At 40.4% G+C, this 19,772-nt stretch overlaps 1 protein-coding gene across 1 annotated transcript in view; it reads right to left on the bottom strand.

Annotated features, from left to right (window-relative positions):
- Positions 1-19,772, bottom strand: part of CPVL (carboxypeptidase, vitellogenic like) — a 93,497-nt gene that overhangs the window by 20,613 nt on the left and 53,112 nt on the right. The window contains exon 11 of the mRNA XM_006912028.1: positions 1,072-1,254. Coding sequence (XP_006912090.1) covers positions 1,072-1,254 — 183 coding nt within the window. The remainder of the gene's footprint in view (positions 1-1,071; positions 1,255-19,772) is intronic.

Consider the following 19,772-nt stretch of genomic DNA (forward strand, 5'->3'; position numbering starts at 1 on the left):
CTTTTTTCTGATCTTCCCCAGGCCCATCTGCCATTGGTGTAATTTATCTCATTTAAAAATTATAACGTGATAACTTTTCCAAGGTAGAGTTTCCTCTCACTTGAGCCCAGAAATATGTTTCAACTGTTTCCTTTGTCCCAGGCAGTTAACGTTTTGTACAATATTTAAATTTCTTACATGTTATTTAGTGGTTAGACAGGAGGCAAAGGTACCCTTTTATGTTAGAATGTCCATAATATTACTTGACCTATCATTTCTTCTAACCTAAATGAGTAACATATCATAATCTAGTGATGCCTTAAGAAATTTTTAGTGAATGCTCATTTATTATCCCAAAGTCAAGTACTTTTAAGGTAGCATGTCTCTGAATAATTTCTGTTTGTAGCATGGAAGTGCCTACTGGAAAATGTGAGCATTTTGGAAGCTGTTGCCCCAAATAAAAAATCATGGGAAAAAAAGTCAAGTCTGGAAGATTGAAATTTCTTTTCTTGATTGACTAAATAAAAGCTTTCCAAGGGGCTTTCATAATTTCTCCAAAAACTTTCTGGAGATAAATGGTATAATTGTCATGTGGTCACAGAAGTCCTGTTCCTCCTCAGACCTGCACACCTGAGGTGCAGTGGACGGCCTTGGCCAGGAGTAACGCTTGACCCCTGTCGCATTAGAAAATTTTGCTCTGGGCTCCACGTGTAACGTATAAATGCCATCACAGATTTGCTAGAGGAGATTAAATTGAACCTTCTTTGGGAAATTTGTTCAAGCTCCCCTTTGTTTTCAGATAGACTAATTCTCTCATTAATGATTCACATGTTGGGGCTGAGTATTGTCTTCTCGATCCTCACCTTACTTCTTGAACAATACCTATGCTTTCGTCTTGTTTTACATTAAGTCCAATGCTTTTGTCTTGTTTTAATACGTACCCAGACCACTCCTTTCTGCGGAAAGCAGGACTACAGAAGACACATTTTGGCTGGAGGGCGACTTTGCCTAAGGCCAGCCTTGCCTTGCTGGAATTCAGGCTTCCCTGTTAATCCCATTTCCACTACCTCATGCCCCCGAGCGCATTCATACCTGATGGAAGTCATCCACCTGCCTCACATAACCAGCCACTTCATCATCAGATTTAAAAATCTTCCATACTTTTCTCTTCACCTTCTTGTATTTCTGGGACCCTTTCCAATTCATGGCCATCAAGGAGCGCTCTGTCAGGGGAGCTGCCACGATGATGTCCAGTTGGCCGTTGTAGATCAGAACCTAAATGAAATTAAGCCAGGTCAAAATGCGAGATCCAGCAAGTGAAGCCAGTGACTCTATCTAGGTATAGTGCACGTACGTGCAAGAGAGAAAAGGGACCACGAACTTCTCCGAGGCAACGCTCAGAGAGGCCTGCCCCGCAGCTCGGTAGGGTCATTTTTTTCCTCTTGGCCACATGTACCAACAACCTGAAATAAACTCGAGCCTTGTCTCAACCACTGCATTCTTCCAAAAGTTTAATTTCTCATAGGAATCTGCATGAAGTCCTCTCTTGGTCGCAAAATCGTTTGTGCTACATTATCCAGTGACATCACATACTAGGACGCTCGGCTAGGTTAAAGAACAGGACTACAGTGAGGGCATGTTAGTGGAGTTGAGCGATCCTACGCCCTAGGGTTTTTAGGAGGCCGGTATTTCATTAACTCCACCCTCAGGCACTGCAGTCACTGGAGAACTGGGCGTTCTCTAGGGGGTTGATAATCCACACTGCTCTCTCCTCCCACAATGATTTCACAGCAGCGACTACAATTTTTTTAGGGAGACAGACAGATGCAGGTGCCTCAGATTCCTTACTTATTGGAGGCAACTATGTCTGCCGTGCAACTTCCAATACCTCCATCCTTTAAATGTCATAGCCATTTGTCAACAGTGAGGAATGTCCTTTCTTCCCAAAACACAATATTTTTTTTCGAAGTTGATGGATATTAGAGTGAAAACAACTCTGAGACAACCCTTTTCTCCCCAAACAACTTTCAATTTCCTGGAAATAGAACTCAGCAACTAACACAATGGTCCATTTTTAACACAAAGACTTTAAATGTTGAGACTCTTTATCCCCATAATCCTAATTTTTTGGAATGTATTTTATAAAAATTAGCCTGAAGAAATAAAAAAAATTACATAACTCTATTCATTAGTCTTTTATAATAAAAACTCGAAGACAATCTAAAAGTCCCATAATTAGTAAGTGGTTAAATAAACTGAGATATAGAGATTCTATGGAGTAGAACAGAACCATTCAAAATGTTTGACTCACCCACAAAGCAATGTAGAAAATGCTTATTGTATAAATATTAAGTGTGAAGCTGAATGTCAAATATATGTCACAATTATGAATATAAAATAGATATACATATCTACATATATGGAATGAAATTTTTTAAAAATGAATACAGTTGATCAGTGTAGGTGGTGGAAATTTGAGTAATTTTCCCTTTGTTTTCTACTCTTCTTAGGCTATCTTTATGCAACGAACACAATATTAGTTCTCATAAAGTATCGTCACTTTATGCCAAGCAAGGAGGTTTTCCTCACCTCCCCACTGCCTTTGATCTAGTTGGAAACTCTGGTTTGGCTCAAGTGAAGACCTTTGGTTGAATCCTCAGATTGGATATAAAATGTTTCACTACATATGATTCCATCTTTGCTTTCCTGGGATAGACTTCTTAAAAGGCTTGCACGTAATTAAAAAGCCCAGGACTTTTACACGCTCCAAATCCTCAAGCAGCAGTGGGCCAGGATTCAGCCCAAGATGAAAGAGCCCCGGGCCTCTGCTGCAGGAACGTGGGGTCTTTCGTGTCATCCAGTCACCGTCAACACCTCCACTCTCCTAAGCAAAGTCCCAAAGGGAAAAATCCTGGTCGATTTAAAGCCCCTTTAAAAAACTCAACTTGACTACAGCCATTAAAATTTGCATTGTTTATACCAAAAAAAAAAAAAAAAACTGCCGCAAAGACCTCGAATACTTATGGCTCATGCAAAACTCCTACAGCTGTTCTGCCAACAGTTGGAAACAATTATAGATGATCTGTACCAGCAAACAAGGCTTAAATACTTCGCTAATTCTAGGAAGGCCTGATTATAGCTGATTAATGAAGATAATCATCAATAAAGTAATTCCTCTTCTAGACTTCAATGAACAAATGCTGATTAACTAGCAAAAACACGATTCTATCTGGTGTTTTCTTCTCGGTGGCCACTAAACGAAGCTTGTGTCTTTCTGAGCATCTCGCCTAGCTACCTTACTGTCATCAGTATATTTTGAAATCGATTTAAGGGATTTCATTCCATTGATTTCATCTCTAAGGGATGAAAATCCACAGATTACAGCAAAAACAGGCTTAGACATACAGCATGAGAGTACCAGTTTGTTGAACCGGATTGAAATGACGCCCATCCCTGAGCTGTGTCCCTTGTTCTTCCAGACTCATCATAAACGAGCACTAAGTCCCTGGAATGAGGCAGTGAAGGGCTGAACTGCATAATTTTGTGCACGTGATACAGGGAGGGAACATTTTGGAGGGCAAATGGAAATCCTTTCCTTGCAGAGCAAGGAAAACATTTTTAACTTTTAAAGGGCACATAGGTCAAGTGTAACCAAAAAAGAAATCAGATTAATGATCGAGTGAAGTGATTTCAGAGCTGTCATTTAAGGCTGCCTGCTTTAAATATAAGAATTCCGGAGCCTCTATTTTTATCTAAATGTCACATTTACTCTCACCAGCCCCCACAGGACTATCCCAGTTGGCTGTGGGGCTGGGTGAGTAGGCGAGCTAGCCCAGGATTCAGTGACAGTGAGCTGAGAAGTCAGGTGGGTGGAGTGTAGGGGCGGATGGTTTTGAAGCCCACACTCACATCCTGATAGTCAGAGAAGTTCCAGGACAAGGCATAAGCCTTGATGAGTTGGCCCGTTATGAAGGATCTGCACGCATTTGCTTCATTTCTTCCTTGTAGGGTGACCAGCTGTCCTGGTTTGCCCTGGACTGAGCAGTTTCCCAGGATGCAGAACTTTTCAGGCTAAAACTGGGACAGTCTGGGGCGAACCTCCCCCTGAGGCTTGCTTGTATTTTAAGCAACAAAGTCTAAAGGCAGAGAGGAGACAAATGAATGCTGCCTTTAGCTACACTTCCCTTGTCAGTAGTAAGTCTAAAACATCCCAAGGACAGGGCTGGTTGCAAGATGCAAGGACAGGGCTGGTTGGGGTTGGTTTACCAGGCAGGACTCTGGTAACAGTTTCCTCTCGTTCTTTTCTGCTCATCTCTGAGCCCTCAGATCAGGAGCAAAGGCCTTCCTTTCAGGGAATATCCTTTTATTTTAGTACTTTGAGGTCTGACTGGTTAGCTTGTTGAAACTGATGGTTATGTGAAAACATGGAAAAATACTTCTTGGTAAAAACTCAATGAAAAACTATGATTCCACTATTTGTGGTCTATAATTACTATAAAAAGATGCTTCAAATTTGTGAAAAGAATACCTCAACATATAGCCATTAAGGTAGTTAAAATATGGGTGATTTGTTTTAACTTGACTATCTTCTAGTTGTTTTGATAAATGTGGTTAGGATGTTTTTATGAGGAAAAAACAGTAAAACAAACAATAAAACAATAAACAATAAGAGGTCAGGCATCTTTGTTTGGCAAAAGATGGGTCTTTATTGGGGAATAATTTGTGTAAACGCAACTATTACCAGCTCTCAATTTTTCATGGCAACTAGGTAAAAAGCATAACTTCGGTTTGTTCATAAATGATCTTAAAAACTCAACTCAGAGTTTTTAATTGGAACATTTATAAGAGATGGCACTAGGTGGTTTGGTATAAGCATCTTTTTTTTTTTTTTTTTTCCTGTCAAAAGGCAGACACGAGAAAAGCATTTTTATTATGTTCTTTACTTTCTGAAGTGCTCTCATGTACATGGGGCTTTATTCTCACACCGCTTCACGATGAGGACGAGAAGTGTTACTTCGCTCACATCCGCTTTAGGAAATTGTGACACAGTGAGGTGCCAGAATGTGTCCCAGATCCCAAACTTCCAAACTTCTACCTAGAACCACTTAAGATAGGAGCTAAATTCCTTCAAACCAACAAGCATTTACTGACTCCCCACAGCTAAATGTTTAGTGCCAAAATCCTATGAAATGGAGAATTGGTTGCGTGGGACACAGTTCACGTCTCTGGTTCAGAAACAATCTCGGTCTGTTCGTTCAACGCTGGTGACATCTCTCAGTCATTTCTCACTTTGGCTCCATGGACAAGGACGTGTGCAAGGGCATTATTCAGCTGGTGACAGATGCCTTGCTTCCGTCTCAGGGAGTGGCCTTGAGTAAGCAGCTGAGGAACGGCACCAACTCCTTGAGGAGGGGGCTCCCTTAGCACTTGACATGGTGCCTGGCACCTCATAAAACATATGGACACCTATCAGGTAGAATCAGTCCCTGTCTTTAAAGGCTTTCTGCAATGCTGTATGGATCATCTGCTGTTTTGGCTTGCCCAGGTCCACCCTGCCTTCTCCTGGTAACTGGACTTCTGTCCCCTCAAGGGATACAGCCCTAGTGGAGATTGTCAATCACAGAGTGCTGCCTCTTCTGTGCAAGGGATGAGCATGTGACCTAAGGTAGGGCACTCAAATGCGCTTTCCCTAGAATTCGAATAACAGACAGAGAGACTCAGGGTTTCCTGATACATCTACCCGTTAGTTTTGCCATCTGGATTCCCAGATTTTTCCCTGGTTTCCACCTTTCCTCACTCCAGTTCTTCAGTTTCCCTGTGAATTCTGTGACCTATCACGTCTTCCGCTCGATTCTTTTCATGTCCCAAGTAATCAGAGTTGTTTCTGTTGCTAAGAGTATGATATCCAAACTCATGCACCATCAGGCCTGTGCACACATGGCCCCGGCAAGCAGTAACAGGGAACACCTGGACATGTGGCTTAACCCCCATGAACTTCAGTTTCCTTTCCTGAACAGGAAGATGGTAAGACCTATATCATTATAGTGAGAATTAATGAGATAACGTGCACAAAGATCCTAGCACAGCGACTGACATGAACTGAGAATTCAGTGAGTATTAGGTCCTCCTCCTTCTCAAGCAGGTTGATGATTCGATCACGACGTGATTCAACAAAGCACTTCTAAAATAAACCTTAAGAGTATATGGATGTCTTTGTGTGTCAAATACTTGGTTGCTAATCTCACTCTTTTAGACAAAGGCCCATGGTGGGAGGAAGTCCAGCCAGGATAAACTCATACTCTATATGTGCAGACTCCTGGAATAACATGCCTTTCACTCCAACTTCCGCACGTCGGGCACAGCGCCTCAGCAGTGTTTTCTTGGTAGTCAAAGAGTAAGTCCATAAATTACTCTTTTACAACAATTTTTAGTTTTGAAGCACAGGACTCAAGATCACAAGGAATTTCCCCACACTTGAATACTAGAAAAGGATGGAAACGAGTGTAGCTTTTTTTAAAGGCCGTTTTTGAATAATAATCAAACTGTTTCATTCTCATTATGTCGCGAGAACGATGCCATAACAATTCTGGAGCTTCATTTTACACCCATGGTTTCACACCACCCCGCCCCAGGAGGCAAGTGTTATTTATCCTATTTTAGGTATAAGGAGACAGAGGTGCAGGGAAGTAAGCCAAATGGTGACAGATTCAAGTTCAGATCTGCCTGAGTCTAAAGTGTGTGCTTCTGAGAGGGCTTTCTATACTGCCTCCTCCCTGAGCCACGTCCCCAAAGAACGCATTGAACAAGTGATGCATTCTACATTTGTAATTCCACATGCAAGAAGCAAACCTAAAGGTTAAGTGTGACCCTTTGGAATGAAGGACCCATGTCTGAAGTTCAGAGCACTAGCTCTGTGGCTGCATTTGAACACTATCTCTTTCACTCACTAGCAAGATTATCTTGATTCAGTTACTCAGCCTATCTAGAGCTCAGTTTCCTCATCTGTAAAATGGGTATAAGAGAAAGCCCTGTGACAGAGGGTCATTGGGGGAATTACACAACATAATGTATGTAAAGCTCTCTGCATCCCAGGCATATAATAAGTGTTCAATTATTGCTGGCTATTATTATTATCATCACCCTATTTGAATAGCTCAACATAGCAATTCAAATGGCTCCATAACTTCCAAAGGAGATGCTACCTGTGGTTCACAATTGTGATTTAGGATGTAAGAGTTAGAATTCGAACACAATTCTAACACAATTGCACGAGGTCACTGATTTGATAAAACAAACAGCAGGGGCTTATAAAAGTAGTATGGCACTTAAAGACAGAAGTCTTGAGCTTCGGCCCTGGCTCAGCCTTCTGAGGTCTCTGCTTCCTGAATGACCTTGGATATGTCATCTACACACTCTGAGCCTTAATTTTCTCCTCTGTGAAGTGGAATATCTATACTTCAGAGTTGTTAGGAGGGCCAGCTGGGATATGAGATATAAAAATGTCCCATAGCCTGAAGAGCAGGGTTTTATCAATGTTTTTGTTACTCCTTATCAAGAATAATCTGAAAAATAAATTCTACAGTAGAGTACAGAGGTTTCACATTGGCTGCCTGCGGCCTGCATTCAGCTTATCAATATATTCATTTAGTCTACATAGTGTTGCTGTCGTTGTTTTTGCAATTAGATGCCGGCATTCGAATACTGGGAGATCTGACCACACTGGGTCTGTATGTCCACTGGGTCATGATGAGCTAAAACTATGCAGTAGCTGTCCCTTCTAGACACAGTCCCACCTCTTCCTTAATGTCCCCTCTGCCAGAGAGGTGAGGGCAGTTGTCATTTATTCAATGCTTTATGCTATTGTTTTTCTTAGAAGAGAAAAATATTTCTCGGTATCCATGCCTTTGTCATGTATAAAACAGAAAGATCAGTAGGTCTCAATCTGACTCTGTTCATTTATTTCATTTCCTTCCTGGATCCACAGGCAGCTGAGTTTCACTTCGATCCAAAATGGAAAGGAAGTGGCTTTTTGTCTGAGCTGGAGAAAAGAGTGCACGCTCACATATGTAAGGATTGTGTTTTGTTTGTTTGTTTAATCTGCTCTTATGAAATCTCTACTTATTCAACAGCAAATATTTTTGAAGAGCCTAAGGATTAGGCACCCAGGGGACAGAGATGAAAAAATGTGACCTTCGTCCTCCTGACACTCCAGATTTTTTTTTTTAAACTTTTCAAAAAGCGAATAAATCAGAAGAGGAAAGGCAAGTTTACTCATTCATTCTCTAAGATTTCCTTAAAAGAAGGGTCGATAAAAACCAGTTTTGCTTATATCTTTCTAAAATATAGTCATTTTAATATTTCAAACCATGAATTTTTCAACTTCTGGATATATAAAATTATTCATAATTTTAACTCTCTAGGTAAGAAAAACCTCTCCCCAGTAAAGACCTAATGGACAGAATCAGATGATGATGATGAATGCTTATTTTACATAGTATATGCCTCTGAAAGGTAAATATTTTACATGGCAGGTGTAAAGCAACTAACTGTGGTAGCCAAAAATACCTGCAGACCAGTTTACCTGCAGACTCAACGAAAAAGATCCCACACCCTCTAAACTCAGATATTGACCTCAAGTAAATTAGGGGGTGCCACACCCTAACATTCAAAGGGAAAAGAAACATCTGTACTTTTAATGGTGCCTGTACAGATGAATACTTGAAAGAAGCGAATGGGGCAGAAATGTATATGTTTTAGTGCTACCACTTCCTGATCTAAACGTTAACTTTTTTTTTTAATCCAAATAAAAACACACATATTACTGACAGAGAACACAAAACTTTTCTATTTGCCCATTTACTCCTCTATTTATCAGGAAAATGACTGAAACACCGCAGAAGGAGGCTTTGGACTCAGCACAACAGGAAAGCAAACTGCTCTTGAGAGAAGGTTGGATTTTGTTGTTGCATTTTTCGACGAAAGATTTATGCTTATATTTTGGCCCTTTTACAATCCATCATAATACTTTGCAGACAAAGTTATGCTCTTTCCCCAATGATCTAGTGACCTTAATCTCTAACATTTTGTGGTTTCCTGTTTGGGGAAGTGATTGAACAGCAGCCTAAGCTATTCCAGGCTGCGCAGTGTTCCCAGTTGCCCGCTATCTGTCTTAGTTTTAAATGTTCTCCTGTTCGCCAATCAAAAAAAAATTTTTTTTTAAAAAGAAGCTTTTTCTACAGATGCTAAATCAATGAAACTCCTACAAAGCAGCCCTCCACACTTCCTCTCCTGGCTGCCTTACTGATCATTCTTCTATTATAAACTCCAACCTAGCCAGGAGTTCTTTCTGCCTGAAGCAATTAGCATGAGACACCAGTGCCTTTCTCCTGAGCAGAAAAGAATTAATTTCACCAATATCCAACTCATCCTACGGTAGTTCCCAAGGGTTTCTCAAAAGCTCAGCTGCAAAAACAAACAAACAAAAAACAATAAACAAAAAAATAAATAAACTGAACTTCAGCTGTGGAATATAAAGTTCAAGAAATATTCCCAGCTGAAGGCAGAGTTATTATCCTTTCATGGACAATGCCTGGGACCCAGCTGTCTATCACTTGCACTCCTGGCCCTTCTTTCTGGTGATTCTGCAGGAACACTGGGCTATCAGGCTCAGGAAGCCTGAGTCCCCAGGTCCCCTGGAGAAGGCTGAGTAGAAAAATAATGCAGCCACTGAATGAAACAGTAGTCACTTCTGCAACCAAGTTGTTCTTCAAAAGGGACATATTTTGCTTCCAAGTTTAAGGAAAAGGGAAGACAATGCAAGAGGGAACATGGACTTAGAATAAACACCCCCATGCGCCTGCCATTCCCCTCCCTACCAGCTGGCTTGGCCAAAACGAGTCAAGAAAAATGAGAGTGGAGCAAAATGAGGTTGAGTGAGGATCCAGCGATTATTCAAATAATGTCTTTTGGCCAAAGAAAATTATTCCTGCTCTCCTGCAGCTTAACTCTAAATAATTAGTTGCTTTCAGAGGGGAACAAGAAGCAAAGCCAACTTGAAAAGGATCCAGCAAGCCATCCCTCCAAACCAGGGATCTTTGAAAAAAAAAAATTTAACAATCTAGAACAGCGCACTTAAAATTACTTTTCATCATGACCCAGAATAACATTTTTTCCCCCCAGTTTAAATGGAAACACCCCAGGGCCTACTCTCGAGGGTCTGTGCCCTGCTTCCTGTTTCAGAGCCTGCTCTCATGGCCTTTTCCCGATCTTCTCATCTCTCAAGAGTCTCCTCTGATCATCGTCAATAACTGGATTTATGGTATTGAAAGCATCCAGGAGCAGGCTCGCCCACTCCCCCAGACAAGCTTCTCCAAAGAAGAATGTCATTCCTGGCTGTGAGAATGTCAGCTTCAAGGCCACACCGAGGGTCATATCCAAACACTGCCATCTGCTTGCCAATATTACTCTATTAGAAGGGGAGCCAAGGAGCCAATTTCCTTCTCTTTCCACATTATTAAATGGACAAGTATTGCACACAACCTAACTAACAAGAAACAGCCCATGGAGCAAACAAAAGATGCTGTCATTTATAATAGGTACATCTATAGGTATTAACCCACACTAATCAATACAGTAGCCACTAGCCACATGTGGCTGGTGAGCACTCGAAACGTGGCTAGTCTAAACTGAGATGTGCTATAAATCTAAGATATCCACTGGATTCTGAAGACTTAGCACAAAGAAAAGAATGTAAAGTATCTCAATAATTTCTTAATTTTGATTTCATGTAGCTATAACATTTGGGATATATTGGGTGAGAGAAAATAGGTTATTGAAATTAATTCCACCTGTTTCTTTTTACCTTTTTAATGTGCCTTCTAGAAAATTTAAAATTACATATGTGGCTTGCATTCTATTTCTATTGGACAGCACCCGAATACCCACACATCTTGGGTTTGGTATATCCCATGAAGATAATTGGTCCCTTTGTCAACAGTTCTCATACTTGGAAGAAGTAACTGCCAAGGATGGCTGCTCTTAGAGGAGCCATCTGCAGTTCATGCAGCTGGAAAATATTTCACATGGAGGAGTGGAAGATGCTCTTACAGACTCAGTTATTATGGGAACAGTAGACAGGAGCTGTTGGAAAACCCTCTTTCCTGCTCCCTGCTCCCTGACATTCTCACCATCACTCAAGTTCCAAAAAATAATAGATTGACCAAGTATTTTGCCATAAAATTGAGTAGATTCACCAAGAATTTTGAGGGGAAAGAACAGGAAAGCTGAGCCCCTGCTGACTATGCAGTATCACCGCTGCTCTCTGCCCAGAGAGGACAGGAAAATGACCTCCCTGTTGAAGTTATCCAGTGTGGGGGAGTGGAGGACAGAGAGCAGGGTGGCCTTGTTGCAGGAGAAATGCTAAACAACCTGTAAAAGGCATCAATTTAGAGGTGCTCGGAAATTCCTAAAGGAATACAGACAGTGGGAAGAGAGGACCTAGAGTGTCCAGTGAGTAGAGCATTCACCAAGGTGCAATCCACCTTGGACTCTGGCTGGCCTTGAGATGCATCATCAGACCTGTTGACATCCCTTTCTCCCATAACAAACCTGCCTTTCAGCTTGAGAAAATTCTAGTTCTCTGTAAATAAAGATCACTTTGCCTTCCTCTTAAGAGAAAACTGAAAGTGACATTAAGTAGGCACTCATCCAAAGAGCCAGAAAAGCTGCTTCTACAAGTCTAATTCCCACCTGTGGTTATCAGCCTCCAGATGAATAGCAAAGTTAGTGGAAGGTTTCCAGCCAGGCGAATCTCCTCATGAAAGAAGGCAAGAACTTGGTTGCACAAGGTATGTTTCCTTGTCAAATTAAAAAACAAACAAACAACAACAAAAAAAAAAACGTCTAACTGATACTCTGTGTTCTTTATGATTTCATCTACACAGGAAGACCTGGTGTCACTCAGGTGCAAGATTCTCTGCCGCATATTCTCAATGGCGCTATTCATCAAAGCCACCCCATTAGCTTGCAATTAGTTTTTTCCTCCTCCAAACACAAGTTTCTCTTGTTTGTAAGTAAAGCGTCCTTTTCTGTTTTCTTTCTAGAGAATGTCAAATAGGCTCAAAAGGATTGTGCAAGTCACTGTAACAGATACAGGGACTGTCAGGAGGCTGAAGAAAGAGACATGAATACTCAGAGCGAAAGCACAGGGAGACAGGAAAATCAAGACAGAGGTCAGGGGCTCGCGCCCAGAGCTCTGCTTTCAAAAAGCTTGGTTGAAGCATCTGGCTTTCATTCAATCATGCGTCATTCAGCAAAGAAACCGTGTGCTGTGGTGTTGACTATTACCCAGAGACAAGGCTTGGGAGCTGCTCATCATAAGCAAGTAGATGGCACAGACTGATCCATGCAGGGGTGTGATTGGACAACTGCAAGTGTAGGCCAGACAAATCTGGTGATGAAAAGCCTCTAGGAAGAGCCCTAGAGGCTGGGACCGTGGCTTCCTCAGGCAATGGGAAGGGTGTGAATGCTGCTATCACTTTTGGACTATAGAACAAGGCCAGCTGCCACTGAATTAGGTCATCCACGTTCAGATGGAAGAAGAGACCTCAGTGAGAAGAGCACTGGACCTGGAGTCAAACTGTAGCAAATGGACTCAAATGATGATGATGACATCGATGACTGGAAAAAACAAAACCAACACACTGGTTTTGCATTCTGGCTTTATCGCATCTGTTATGCGACTCGCTACCATACAGACCAAATAAGGACCCCAGTGCTAATCCATCTATGAAACATCAGTGAAGTTTATCCTCTTTTCTTTTTTTTTTTAATAAAAAAACAAAAGCTTTATTATTTTCTTCTCACACCCCCAGGGAGGGTGGTGGGCACACACAGCTTTGCAGACTACTCGTTTCCGATGGCCTGGTCTTTTAGAACATTTGTGTCATTGCTTTGCATCTTCTCCTGGTGTACTATGACGTGAAGATTAAAGACCGAGAAGCTACCGCTGCAGCAGGTGGCATTTATTGTACAATCAATACCACCCTCCCCCATACATACATCCTTTCTCTATTTATCTTTTCAAAGTAAAGTCAACTGATAGAATTGCCTCTGTTTCACAGCAGTTGGATCTCATAGCAACTGAATTTAAATACAATCGTCCTTCAGTATCCTCGGGAGACTGGTTCCAGGACCCCCACAAACACCAAAGCCCGTAGATGTTCGTGTCCCTTATGTGAACTTGCATAGTATTTGCATACCACCTACACACATCCTCCCGTATACTTTAAATTACCTCTAGATTACTTATAATACTTAACACAATGTAAATGCTACGTAAATAGTTGTCATACAGTATTGTTTAGGGGATGACAAGAAAAACGTCTGTACGTATTCAGTATAGACGCAACCGTCATAGGCCTAACTACATGTCAGCGCCAACATAATTTTTTTTAAATAAATATTTTCAATCCATGGTTGGTTGAATCTGTGGATGCGGAACCTGCAGACACAGTGGGCCAATTATGCATTTCTCAGTTGTACTGATTTTTAGACCCCTCGAATCTGCATAGCAAATGGTATTGTCACTTACTATCTTTCTTCTCACACCCATGTTTGGGTGACTCCAGAATAAATTCTACTTTTCTCGTCATAAGTCACAAATGTAGCTTCTAATGCTGTGAGTATGAGGTAACTTCAAAAGACAACAAAATGAAGCCCTTGCAAAATGACAACGCTCCTCACCAAGCAAAGCCATTCAAAACAAATCGATTTGCACAGCAGAATATGATATCACACGGCTTAAAGAAATAAGAGAAAATAAAAACGCACGCTGGTTCTCCTTTGAACATTTTGTCCCAACATCAATTTAAGAGCAAACACGAAAAAACGTCAAAAGAATGGCAAGTCCGGGTGAAATCAGTCTGTTTCATAATTTATGGGTATTCATTTTTCTTTCATTCATTGAAATGCTTAAATATCAAAGAAACCCAGAAGTAGGTCTCATTAAAAAAAAAAAAAGCAACAACTAATTTTCCTTTTGCACTTGGAATATAACTGAAGCAGGTAAAATGAATCTACGAGGCACTATAAGCGCAGTATAAGTGTACACTATTTTGATTTGCCTGCAAAGCGCAATTGTTTATCTATAGGCTATGATTACATAAAACGAATGCCCCAAGATCAGCCTCCATCTCTTCAGTTATGCTTCACTGGAAGCTAAGCTACTTCCTCCTCCCAGAAGTTTTCATGAAATGGCTGGCATTCCCTTCATTGTCTTCAAAGGTTTGGGGAGAAAGTGATCACATCTGCTTACAGTCAACAAAGCCAGACTTTTCCCCATGTGGTTTGACGGAAGCTTCACTCCAACTGAGCAGTTGAAGAATCAGGCCCATTTAAGTGTTAAATTTTTCTTGGTGTGCTAAACACTTATCAAATCTAGTTTCCTGGCCACTTTTACTATTGACATTTCGTTATCAGAAGATGTTATTAAGGAAAATGCCACGAGCAATTAGAATGGCTGCTAAAATGAGTTAATTTTACTAGACATATTTACCTTTCAAACTTCCAAGTCACATCCATTAATCAGGAACTGCCCATTTCTAAATGAAGATCTTTTGATAGCCTAGGACAAGTAAATAAAACTCTAACGACCTGGGTATTACGATTTCAGTCTGGCGGTGGAGCTGAGAAACATTAAGATCCTGAATTCTGAGGATGCAATTAGTTGAAACTTAATGAGCTGCAGAATGATAAGTGACAGGGAAATGTAACTTTATATTTATAATTTCCTGACTAGATGAACTCTTAAACACAGCAAACTAAGCCCTACCCCAGGGCAATTTAACTTTTAAAAGCACAGGCATGTGGAGGTTAAGAATTGGCATTTGGAGATGGGACCTCCTGAAACTGTAGCGGCTTTCCAGACAGCTTAGCAACAGAGGCAGCCTCAAATCCAAGATCAATGTTTTGCTTTGGATCCAAATGGCCTCTGTGTATAGAGCTGTGGCTCCTGTTTGTTGAAATAAAGGTTTCACACAGGAAATATACACCTCTCTCTCTTCCTCCCTCCCTCTCCCTCCCTCCCTCCTTGCCTTCTTCTCTCCCTCCCTCCCTCCCTCTTTCTCGTGTCTTTGAAAATATAGCCCACATCTTTTTAGAAAGGCAAGTACTATAACCAGACAGAGAAAGGGAGGTTGAAAACATTTTCGGAATCTTTAGCAAGAATATGTAACTTTATCAGAAAGGACAAAGGATGTGGAGACCTGCACAAAGAACAGGGTTTTCAAAGCCAACAGCTCTTGTAGAGCATGGGCTGAATTTTCTGGATTTTAGAGACGTCCTATCCATCCCTTATGGCATTTTATTATGGTTAAAATCAAGCTATATCTTACAATCAATGTATGAGAGTGTCTTTGTTTTTGTTTTTAAAAGATGGCTGCGTAAAAGAGGAAGGAATATAATATACATAATATAACTGATGTAATTAGAATGGCAGATTATTAGCTGTTACTAAAATTGAACATAAGTTTATTGTAAAGACAGTTTATAGTATAAATGAGCAGATCATCTACTTCCTTTTGTCCTTTTTCCCCCTATCCTACCCTTCCTTCCAAGGTCGCTGTACACTACCATGTGCTATTTGCTATACTAGACAACTAAATCAGAACCTTTGGTAAAGTGACCATAATTAGGTATTATTTTCAAGCTTCCCAGGTGCTTCTAATACAAAGAGACCAATGCAAACCGCAGCCGAAGTGGAAGTACAGTTTTAGAATGGAAGGGAAAAAAGAGATTAAAGGAAGTAAGATGTATTAAGTAAAATTTACTATCGAGACTTTTATCATTTCCTTTGTTGCCGTGACAATTCTTTTTTCATTATTAAAGTGTCTTTTAATCCATTAATTTTATCCTCAGCAATGTCTAATCTGCTCTTTATCCCATGCGCTGAGCTTTAAATCCAACAACTGTATTTTTCTTTTTTTCATTTTTAATAGTTCTAATTGGTTTTCCTTCCAATTGGCCTAGCCATATTCGATTGTTTCTTGTTTATTGCCTATCTCATAACTTCACATGTGTGTCTTTAAATCGTCCATACATGGTTATTTTATATTCTATCTCTCATATTTGCTATATCTGAAATGCCTTGAATATTCACATCGGTTGTAATTGTTTCTGCTTTTTCTCAGCTACGGTCGCCTGTTTACCTGAGTGTTAGGTAATTTCTGATGATCAATTTATGTTTTAGTCGAACTTAGCCATGAAAATCTGAGAAACAAAAACACCTCTTGGTGTTGCATATTTGCCTCTGCTGGTTGCTTGAATTCATTGCCAGCACGAAGCAGTTTAGCCCCTCCACGTGTCCCAGGACAGGTGCTGGGCTCTCAAGGTCAGAAACTCCACCTTACTTGGGTTCCCAGCCCAGTCACCAATTGCAGAGCTAAGGACATCGGTTCCCCAGGCCTCCCTGCTTTATTGCTCCTGCTCCACAGGATTCAGTTCTCTGCCTCTTGTTTTATTATTGTTGATGCTGCTGCTTTAAAATTTTTTTCTTTTTTTTACTTTGTGATCTCCTTTTATTAAAAATATTATAATTGTGTTAGTTCTAATTTATCCTGGATTTGGCTATATTTCAACAAAGGGGACCTTCAGAGTGCCTGCTCTGCCATTGTACTGGAAGTAGAAATTGAGTTTACCTTTTATCAACTATACTGCTATCTTTATCTTTCACTAGGCAGACAATCAAATCTCTTTTTGTCGATTCATAAACTTTACTCTTTAGAGAAGTTTTGACACACAACAGTATTGAGCAGCAGGAACAGAGTTCCAATAGACCCCCTGTCTCCATGCATGCACAACCTCCTGTGCTATCCGCATGCCCCCCCTAACAGGAACTAGAGTGGAAATTGTCCCCACTAATCCAAGCCGGGTTTGCGCTAAGAAGTGGAGTGGAGACCTGGGCCTACGGCTGTCAGGTTGCATCTGTCGTCATGGAACCTGCTTTGTGACAGCGGCAGCCCCACTTTCAAGAGGAAGTAAAATGAAGACCTTGGCACACAGCACCAAGCCTGTCCCTCTATGACAGGAACTAGAGTGGAGGCCTTGGCCCACGGTACTGAGTTTGTCCCCTCCTAACAGGAAGTGGAGTGGAGGTCTTGGCCCACGGCATAAGCTTCTCTTCTCCTACAGGATGTAAAGAGGAAACCTCGGCCCATACGACCAAGTCTGTTGTCCACTTTTTACCAAAAGTAAAGTAGAGGCCTTGGTTTAAGGCACCAAGCCTGCCCCCTCTAACAAGAACTAAAGTGGAGGCCTCGGACCACTACAACAAGCCTGTCCCCTTATAACAGAAAGTAGATAGGAGACCTTGGCCCACAGCGCCGAGCCTGGCTTTTCCTAACCGTAACTAGAGTGGAGACCTTGGCTCATAGCATCCAGCCTGTCTTCTCCTAACAGAAACTTAAGTGGAGGCCTTGGCCCATGGTACCAAGCCTGTCCCCTTTTAACAGGAAGTAGAGTGAAGTCCATGGCCCAGGGCACACCATGCCTGTCCCGAAAAGAGGAAGTGGAGTGGAGGAGGTACATTTATTACAGTAGATGAACCTGCATTGACACCTCATTATCACTCAAAGTCCATAACTTACATTAGGGTTCATTTTGAAAAATGTGTGACATGTATCCACCATCGTACTATCATACAGAATTATTTCACTGCCTTAAAAATCCTCTGCACTTTGCTATGGACCCCTCCCTCCTCCTAACACCTGATAATCAGTGAACTTTTTACGGTCTCAATAGTTTTGCCTTTTCTGGAGTGTCATGTAATTGTAATCATTCAGTACGTATAGCCTTTTCAGATTGGCTTCTTTTATTCAGTAATATGCATTTAAATTTCCTCCAAGTCTTTTCACGGCTTGATAACTCATTTCCTTTTACCACTGAATAATACTGCATTGTCTGTACTACGGTTTATCCATTCTTCTACTAAAGGACATCTGGGTTGTTTCCAAGTTTTGATAGTTCTGAATAAAGCTGCCATAAACATACATGTGAAGGTTTTTGTGTGGACATGAGGACAAAACTAAACAAGAATTGTTTAGTTTTTGGCAGTCAAAAACTGCTAAACTGTCTTCTAAAGTGGCAGTACCATTTTGCATTCCCACCAGCAACGGACGAGAGTTCCTGTTGCTCCACACCCTTGTCAGCATTTGATGTTCTCAGTGTTTTGGATTTTGGCTATTCTAATAAGTGTGCAGTGGTATTTCATTGTTTAATTTGCATTTCCCTAATGACAATGGTGTTGAATATCTTTGCATATGCTTACTGACCATCTGTATATCTTCTTGGGTGAGATGGAGGTCTTAAGGCTTGGGTCTTTGGTCTTAATGGTTTCGCCCATTTGAAAATTGGGTTGTTTATTTTCTTATTGTTGAGTTTTAAGAGTGTTTACACATTTCGGATAAGCCCTTTATCAGCTGTGCTTTGGCAAATAGTTTTCCCAGTCTGTGGCTTATTTTCTCATTCTTTTGACATTATATTTTATAGAACAGAAATTTTAAATTTTAATCAAGTTGAGCTTATCGATTATTACTTTCATGGGTTATACCTTTGGTGCTGTACTTAAGAAGTCATTGCCATACCTAATGTCATCTAGCTGTTCTCCTAAAGTTCTCTTCTAAGAGTTTCCCAGTTTTGTGGTTTTACATTTAGGTCTATGATCCATTTTGAGTTAATGTGTGTGTGTGTGTGTGCGCGCATGCATGTGTGTGTGCGTGTAGGGCATAAGGTGTATGTCTAGATTCTTTTTTTTTACATATGAATGTCTAGTTGTTCCAGCACCATTTGCTGAAAAAATTGTCTTTGTTCCATTGTATTACTTTTGCTCCTTAGTTTTGTGGTTTTACATTTAGGTCTATGACCCATTTTGAGTTAATGTGTGTGTGTGTGTGTGCGCGCATGCATGTGTGTGTGCGTGTAGGGCATAAGGTGTATGTCTAGATTCTTTTTTTTTACATATGAATGTCTAGTTGTTCCAGCACCATTTGCTGAAAAAATTGTCTTTGTTCCATTGTATTACTTTTGCTCCTTTATCAAAGGTCAGTTGACTGCATGTATGTGAGTCTATTTCTGGATGTATGTGAGTCTGTTTCATTGATCTACATGTCTGTTCTCTAACCACTACTATACTATCTTGATTATCTAGTTTTATAGTAAATCTTCACATCAAGTAGTGTCATTTCTCTGACTTCGTTCTTCTCCAATATTGAATTGGCTATTCTGAGTCTTTTGCCTTGCCATATAAACTTTAAAATTATTTTGTCAATATTCATAAAATAACTTTACTGGGATTTTGATTGGGACTGCATTGTATAGATCGAGTTGGGAAGAACTGACATCTTGATAATGTTGTCTTCCAATCCATGAACATGAAATATCTCCATTTATTTGGTTCTTTGATTTCATTCATCAGAATTTTGTAGTTTTCTTCATATAAATTTATACATATTTTGTTAAATTTATACCTAAGTATTTCAATTTGGGGGGTGTTAATATAAATGGTTTTGGGTTTTTAATTTCAAATTGCACTTATTTATTGCTGGTATATAGAAATGTAATTGCTTTTTGTGTATTAACCTTATATCCTGCAATTTCACTATAATCACGCATTAGTTCCGGGAATATTTTTCTTGATCCTTTCAGATTTTCTACACAGACAGTCATATCATCTTTTATTATTCATTTGCCAATATTCATTTTCTTGATGTAGATCTGAATTTCTGACCCATTTTCTTGCT

This window comes from Pteropus alecto, unplaced genomic scaffold (assembly GCF_000325575.1).
Source record: "Pteropus alecto unplaced genomic scaffold, ASM32557v1 scaffold21, whole genome shotgun sequence".
NCBI classification, from domain to species: Eukaryota; Metazoa; Chordata; class Mammalia; order Chiroptera; family Pteropodidae; genus Pteropus; species Pteropus alecto.